Source organism: Embiotoca jacksoni, unplaced genomic scaffold, assembly GCF_022577435.1.
Source record: "Embiotoca jacksoni isolate LCO1_2020_lvr unplaced genomic scaffold, fEmbJac1.0.p SCAF_53, whole genome shotgun sequence".
NCBI lineage: Eukaryota > Metazoa > Chordata > Actinopteri > Embiotocidae > Embiotoca > Embiotoca jacksoni.
Genome location: NW_027185407.1, coordinates 1,482,001 through 1,490,047, shown reverse-complemented (window position 1 = coordinate 1,490,047; position 8,047 = coordinate 1,482,001). Strand labels below are relative to the sequence as shown.

The 8,047-nt window shown below is 44.8% G+C and overlaps 1 protein-coding gene across 7 annotated transcripts in view; it reads left to right on the top strand.

Moving 5' to 3' along the window:
• Positions 1-222: 222 nt before the first annotated feature.
• Positions 223-8,047, top strand: part of fndc5a (fibronectin type III domain containing 5a) — a 26,204-nt gene continuing 18,379 nt past the window's right edge. For 6 of the 7 annotated variants that reach the window (XR_011179402.1, XM_069172431.1, XM_069172430.1 and 3 more), the window contains exon 1: positions 420-1,164. Coding sequence is in view for 6 of the 7 variants with exons in the window: in XM_069172431.1 (XP_069028532.1) it covers positions 1,008-1,164 (157 nt within the window). In the remaining variant the exon portion in view is untranslated. Of the gene's footprint in view, positions 1,165-8,047 lie in introns of all 7 variants that reach the window. The other variant, XM_069172432.1, reaches the window with a different exon arrangement.

Genomic DNA, 8,047 nt, shown 5'->3' with positions numbered 1-8,047 from the left:
CACACACACACACACACTCACACAAACTAACAGGGGGAGCTTCAAATCCACAGCGCGCTGCAGGGACACCATCAGGTACTGTATATTTCGGACTTTATCCACTTCTGTACTCGCTTCTGAAACAATCTGAGCAAAAAGGGTGGTGGAAGGAGGGGAGCGGGGGGTGTCAACTCAGTGGCAAAGTCAAGAGGCACGTGTTTATTTTTAAAATGGAAAAGAAGAAAGAAAAAAAAAACGGTTGAAAGCAGCTCAGCAGAGACTTCGTCTGTTTGCGTGGGAAAGTGTATGCATATTTAATCCATGAGTGGGCAGCAATAATTCTGAGAGCTACTGGCTCACCGAGTGGGCAAGTGAGTGAAGCGGGAGGATGAGGGAGAGGAAGGAGAGGAAGGAGAGGAGAGGAGAGGCGCTTCTCTCTGGTGACAGGCTGATCAGCTCTGCTCGTCCCGCGCTGTTTGTTCCTGCTGCTGGAGGCTGGAAGAAGTCTGAGAGCGGAGACGTGTTGGATGGTAGGCCTTTTTCTAGTGTGAAATATGTGGGATGGAGAGGATGGGAAATGTTGGAGGCCATAACGACTGAACATTAGCGAACAGTGGGGGGTCAGAACATCCTCAAAGTATTTTATTTTTTACATTTGAAGACTTTCATTTCATGAATGTGACAGCCAGGTTTTCTTCCGGAGTCAGTGTGGCAGGCAGGGACAGTCCACGCGCTCGTACACAAAGCCAGCACGTCCCACTGTGTCTGCACCACCTCCAGCATCACCAGCAGCGGCAGCAGATCGGGGAGGGCTTCGGAGCTCAGTCGGAGCACCGACGACGCAAGGCTCGACACCAGCCGGGAATGCTGCTCAGTGGCCGGCTGCTGCTCGCTGGTCGCCGGCGGCTCGCGGACAGCCGACGCTGCTGAGGGTGTTTCCGGAGCGCTGTCCGAGGTGCTGAAAAAGCCTCTGACAGACCGCCGTTGTCCCTTTTTCCAGTCGAGACGATACGCATGAACTGACGTGAATGCCGAGCAGCACCACAACACAGCTCCCCGGTCCGGCGGTTCGCGCAGCCCCCCCGGCCGGAGTCAATGGGACCGCACGTCGTCCGAGCGTTAGAAACATGGAGATAATTGTCCTGCTCGTCCTCGGCTGTCTCGGCGTCCCTCGAGTCTCGGCGGGTAAGTTTATGTTAATGTGCAATTAGAGAGATGTTCCCACGGATTTCAGCGCAGCTCGGAGCCCTGGCTGAACGGAGTGAGATTTGTATTGTCTCATAAAACGAAGCATGCAGTGTTTGCATCGGTGGGAAGGTAAAATACTGCTGGCGTTAATGGAGCTGTAGTACAGTCCAGTGTTGGTTTCAGATTGTAACCAGCATTGTTGTGAGACGCTACGTAGTCTGTTGTGTTTGTGCAGAGGTTGACTGGGTTCGGAAGATACTGGAGGCATTTCAGTGTTGAGACAAAAAACGAAGGGTTTGTTCAGTCTGAGGATTCAACAGAATCACAACCAGACAGGAGGAGTGATGGACATCAGTGGGGCGGATCTGACCTAAACTATCTCACTGTTGGCGTGTGTGTGTGTGTGTGTGTGTGTGTGTGTGTGTGTGTGTGTGTGTGTGTGTGTTTGATGTGAGCCAAACTGACCTTTGAATCTCATTCCAGGCAGGTACGATACACTACTACACGCACACGTCAACCTTAATCTACCATTTCAAAGCTCCGTGTTAACCTCAGCTGTAAATAATGACATTAAAAATTAGAATATAAACATTTTGGACTGAGAGGTGATATTTTTGCTCCAACACGTACTGTACCTGTGCATCCAGAAAACATGACTCAGAGCCCGAAGCACACTTACTGACCGCCACACTTCACTCCTGACATCACAACGTAACCTCCGGTTCTCACGGCATCCTGCCACTCCCCAACTTTCCCACTGACCACAGATCAGTGCTGCTACACACACACACACACACACACACACACACACAACACACACACACACACAACACACACACACACACACACACACACACACACACACACACACACACACTCATGCACTTTACTGGAATCAATTTAATTGCACACTCTCTCTGTCTGGTTGTGTTTCTCTGATAATGATTCTGTGCAGATTCTGTAAACAAATATTACAAAGAGGTGAACAGACAATTTAAGCACACACCCTTGTTGGCATGTCTCCAATGAACACTGGCTCTTCCATTGCTGTATTTTAATTGTATGAACTCCAGTGTATTTATAATGAGAAATACGATTATTTTTCTACAGGTCATTTACATATCATTTTCTGTAGCTTTTGGGATATATTTGAACTCCTTTACAGACATTGAAATTCAGTAGATTAACACCTAATGAATGGATCATCACACAATCAACTCTTCAGCCTTAGTTGCTTTGTTCTATACACGTTTGAGTTTTTATTCTTGTTTTTCTCTCTTATAAAACATCCAGAACTGGTGAATAAGATGTTTGTTGTATCATATTATCAGGCCTTTCCTCTTTCTTTCTACCCTAGTTGAGTCCAGACACTGCGTCAGATTCAAACGTTTATTACAGAGAGACATGCGTTGAGTTAGGCAGCGAGTTCAGTGATGCTCTGGGACGATCTGAGCAAGCATGACACAGACAGGTCCTGCGATCACAAACCACCCGGGCGAGCAACGAGCACATATTACAAACAAAGAAAACAACATTTTGCTAATGCAGGTGGAGGTGGAGGAGATGAGCAGCAGGTCGGTGTGGAGAGCACAGAGTGGGAAAACAACTGAATGCTGCCTCGGTTATAAGTCCAGTAATTTGAGGGGGAACGACTGGACAGAAAAGTGGCTCGTGAATGACTCTGTGTCTACCTGACCTTCTGTGAAGCTACATTTCAAACGGCCAAACCTGACGAGCAGAGTCACCTGCTAATAAGATCTGAGTCTGGATGGAACCGAATGGAACTGGGTGACGTGTTTCACATCTCCTGCAGCCAGCATGACCTTCTCCTCGGGATGAAGGGAAACCAGCGGGCTGCTGGTTGCACCAGAGGAACATGTGACAATTCTTCAGTGCATCGATGATACGTCCCAGAGGAGCAGTGGCTCATGGCTGTAAGTGTAGAGGAAGGAACTGTAGAAACAGCGACGGTTGCAGCACCGATACGGAGAGAATGGGTTGTGTAAAGCTGAGAGGAGACGTCACAGTGTTGGTACAGGATGTGGAGACGAGCTGTGAACCAGGATCAGTGGTTTGTTTACTCTCATGTTGGTCAGCCATTCCAGCAATCAAGACCGAAGAGCAGAGACAGAATGCAGTTCAAGTTGTGACTCTGAATATATGAGAGCCTTCAGCATATTTATCAGTTTTGAAATGCTTAATGTTGATACAAAAAAATAAACATGCTATTATCTGAAGAACAGTCAGAAATAAAGAGGTCATGCGAGGGATTTTATTTCTCGAAGCATGAAGTGAACTTCTCATATTTTAAGAACCCAAAAAGAGCTTTAAGAAGGACTGCTTCTGACAACATATCTACATGTGGACTGAAATACTCTTAAAGAGAGAGAACGACTTCTGCACCAAAGAAAGTGAGAGAGGAAGACACTCATCTTTGCCTTCAGCGTGAACTTTCTTTAATCTAGTGAGGAGGAGGTGGGTGGAGGGATTCTCAAGCAAGCGAGGAACTGATGGGTCTTAACATCGAGATAAAACTGAACTCCAGCAATTTAGGCCTTGAAACTGGGCTTAGTATTTTGAGACTTTGGACTTTTAAAAGAACAAATCATGGAAATATGAACAGGCAGAACTGCATTTATTTGCACGATTAAAAGCAAACCAATTAGTGTGTTTCAGTTCATTTTTGATCCTCGAAGTGCTGGTTGGATTTTAGGTGTAAAGACATCAGGAATCAGGCCGAGACAACTGTTGAATCTCTCACTCCTTTGTTTCCTTTCATATCTTAAATGTATTTTGTTATACACTTCGTATTTCCAGCCAAGAAATCTGATTGAAATGTGCTCAAATCAGCACGACCACCCACCGTGCGGATTATTAGAAAATATCACTGCCATCTCCAAAATTTGAATTGCAGCATAATATTTCGTTAGATTGAAACATGTGAATTGTGGAAATGATTGCATCTATTTTTTTTTACATTCATTTTTTATGACTTTTGCATTTTAGGATTAGACGGCCTAGAAATCGTCTCTGTTGCTCGGTCGTTACGAAGGCTCGGACTACTTCCTGGAGGAGTAAACATTGCATTGATTACATAAGAGTCTACTGATGTTTTCCAGTTGTTAGTCCTACCACATGTATTGCCATGGAAACGGAGATGGTACTAACAACAACTTTTAATATGTTAAGAGCAAATTGCCCCAAAATATGAATATATTTTGATTACGTATTTTATTAAGTTGATAACTTGTGGCATAATCACAATATTACTCAGGAGGGTGTTTTAATGTCTTGAATTGGCGCGACAGTGATGCGGTCAGCGAGTAAGCATCACTCAGAAAACATGTAAACATGTAAACATCCTGTGACGACTGAGTAAACGCCCTCTGCTGCTCAGTGAAGACATCGAAGGCTGATGTTTTTCTCCAACTGTTGTTCTCAAGGCCAAGAATCACTTCTGAACCTCAGTGAGTATAAATGTTGAGAAGAGACGACCTATTCAGAAACTTTACCTTTTGCTTTCTCGGTTGTATTTTAAGACTCAGTCAGACACCTGCAGCGGGAGAATCAGGCCGAATGGACGAGGAGGCGTAGAGGTGGAGCGGCAGCAGAGTGGGTGCCGTAAACTTTACACTACGGTGGCATCTTTACTGTGTCTGTGTTTATAGTGACTCATAAACAGCCGGTTGATCCGGGGAAAAGGAAAGGTAATGTTTCCATTTAAAATGTAAATCGACTCTCAAACACATTCATCCAAATGAGGCCATAAATCCCTCGCAGGCAATTTTCCCCGCGCCGTAACCGTCGAGAGCTCAGAGAAGGAAAAAAAAAAAAGGAAGCTCAGTGAATCAATCAACAGATTGAACACTGATGCCGGCGCTGGAAACACTCCAGGTCGGTTTCTTTGTTTGGGAGACGTTTATAATCATGAGTGAAGAAAAACGAGTCTTTCAGAGATCAGAGGTTATTTGTTTGTGCTGTAAACCAAAAACTGCAGGAACACCTGCCAGGTGATCATTTCTGTGTTGGTAAAGTACATAATGTGTGAAGTGCTCGGCCATCTCGCATCCGTAGAGAGTTCAAAGACCCAGAGTGTGGAGTCGCTCCCCATCTTCCTCTCTCTCACACCAACTTATCATCAAAACTGGAAACAGACTTGAACTGTGAATATTTGAGCAGACGTCCAATCAGTCGCAGAAACAGACACACAGTAGATTCTCCAACACACGTTTACAAATACTTGTTTGTGCTTTCAGGGCGGTTTGATAAACACATCAGACACATCATGCTGCATTATTCATTTCAGAAAGCAAACCGACCCTCAGGGCTCCGATGGTTGGTTCTGTCACGTGCACCGAATCAGACGAGTGATCGTTGCTGAACAGATACCGAGTCCATCATCGGTGTGGGAGGATGTTCAGGGCTCACGTTCATATTCCACGGTGCCGTCAGCAGTTTGTGCTGCTCTGATTTTACTCAGATGTGTTAGACCTGCTGGGTATGTGGGGCGGCCTCCTGATTGGAGGGCTGAATCATCACTGCTCCCTCTGAACAGGCAGGATGGAGAGGTGTGTGTGTGTGTGTGTGTGTGTGTGTGTGTGTGTGTGTGTGTGTGTGTGTGTGTGTGTGTGTGTGTGTGTATGTGTTTACATGGAAGAGTCACAGGGGACGCAGAATGTTGTGTGTGATTATTATAAATGTTGCATCAGGTTATTAAGACAGGGATCTTATTATGTTGCATTTGCATGGAAAGGTGCAAGAGCAGCAGTTTGATCTGTGACTTTCACAGATCTATTTTGTTTATTTTTCAGTTGTATGTCGACCATATTATTTACAAGAATAAACCGATACACATTCCCAAGCTGCGAGGACGGTTAGCTTCCATCCAGAGGCTGCAGTGGAAACACATCTCAGGAATTGCATGCACACTTTATTCTTATCAGCACAGCGGGTGATCACAGCTGTTTGTTACTTCTGTTCTGCATCGAGCATGAATTTCATCAGTTGGCTCAGTAAGCTGCTCGACAGCTTTCCAGGTAACAAGAAGTCGTAAAAATTCATAAACACTCACATTCAAGCCACGCTGAGTCTGAACTCACAAACTGCTGCAGCAACAACTTCAGCTGAACAACTCTAAAAACCAGACCTGGTTTTCATGTCGACAACAACATTCATAATCTCTAACAAAACATGTGACGTAAGAAACAGTCGTTTTGAATCGTCTGTGCATCTCGAGGTTTGTTAAACAAGTTGGGAAACTTCCCACAAGAGTGTCCAGTAAAAACAACACCAGAGATCTCAGGCTTTTTAACTTGTGAATGCTCTGCTATATAATTACAGGTCTTTGCTTTTTGATATAAAACATTCCACAATTTATGTTCACACTTATAATATTAATAAATGATTTCTTCAAATGTCAATAAAAGCTTTGTTACAGGTACTTTATAGAACTACTCTCATTTTTTGCACAATAGTATTTATGTTTTTCTTCTTTGCGACGTGCACACTGCTATATTTTATGAATGCATTTCTAAGCATGGTTGGACCGAGCAGGCGTATTTCTAGAGCAGAGAATTGGGGAAATAAAGAAAAAGACGTCCATCCTGCCTGTAGCTTTGCTTTTGTTTCTGTCAGTCCAGCTCACATCATCTCTCCTGATGCCTCACACTCTGTCAACTTAAATTCTCACCTGACTGAATTGAAAGAAGTGTGATGAGACGTTTTTCACGAGGTCCTTTCAGAGCGGCAGCGCAGCCGAGCGTTGTTATGAACGTGCTGCTGCTGCTGCTCTTTCCTCTGGCGCCAACTGAACCTCTTTCTTCGTTTCTAAAAGCCTCTCTGAGCTCCTCTTCGAGAGCTCGTCGGTGCTGCAGATGATTACAGCGACTGTGTGAGAGAGTTCTTATCTGCTGAAGCTTTCAGATCTGGTGGAGACACTCGGATTAAAACCCAACAACAGCAGCAGGAAACATGAAGGAGATAATGGAGATATTAATCTTTTTTCATCAAATTGTTTTCAGTGTCATTTTACTGGGAAGCTTTGTCCGTGTTTGGTTTTGTTAAGAGGTATCAGGTTCTCTCTCTCTCGCTCTCTCTTTAGTTGTTTTGCCAAAACTGGAGTGAATCAGGCTTTGGAGGACAGATTGGAACAATCATATGGACCTGTGGGAGAAAGAGCTGATGATGCCAAAAGACTGATGCAGCAATGGCAGCTCTCTGCAGCTCAGTAGCACGGCAAAGCGTGTAATACACACGCCGGTCCATTACAGGGAAGCGTGTCATTGACACGCCTGGAAACGTCTCGATGTGAGAAGAACATGACATAAACAGAGGAGGGTTTTTTTCTGGCCGTAACCACATGGTTTTGTTTTTCTGAAGCACACGACATTGATACGTTTCCCCCTAGTGGACGGACGTGTGTATTACATGCTCTGCTGTCAGTCGTCTGTCCAGCATCACGTCTGAGTGTGTGCAGGTTGAGGAGGAGGAGGAGGAGGAGGAGCGTCTGAGCTGCCAATTACACAGAATAAATGGCTTGAAAGTAAAGGTGTGCACTCACAACTTTCTGCATGTGATCAACGACTTCCCTTTCAAAGGCAAAGTTAACGTAGAGTTACATGAAGGAGATGAAAGGAGCAGCCAGGAAAGTTAAAGATGAAAAACATCACAGACAGTTGGGTTGAGATTCTGTAACGAGAGCAGAGGACTTACAGGAAGTCTGATTCATGCCAGGTTGTGTGTTCTAGCATTGGTGCTGGTGTTATTGTATTTTACACAGATTTACAACATGAATGAACTCATGGCAGTTACATGTCAGCTGATTTGGTGTGTACGAGCGATAAAAGTGTTTCTGCTGTGAAGCAATTAGTTTGGCTGAAAT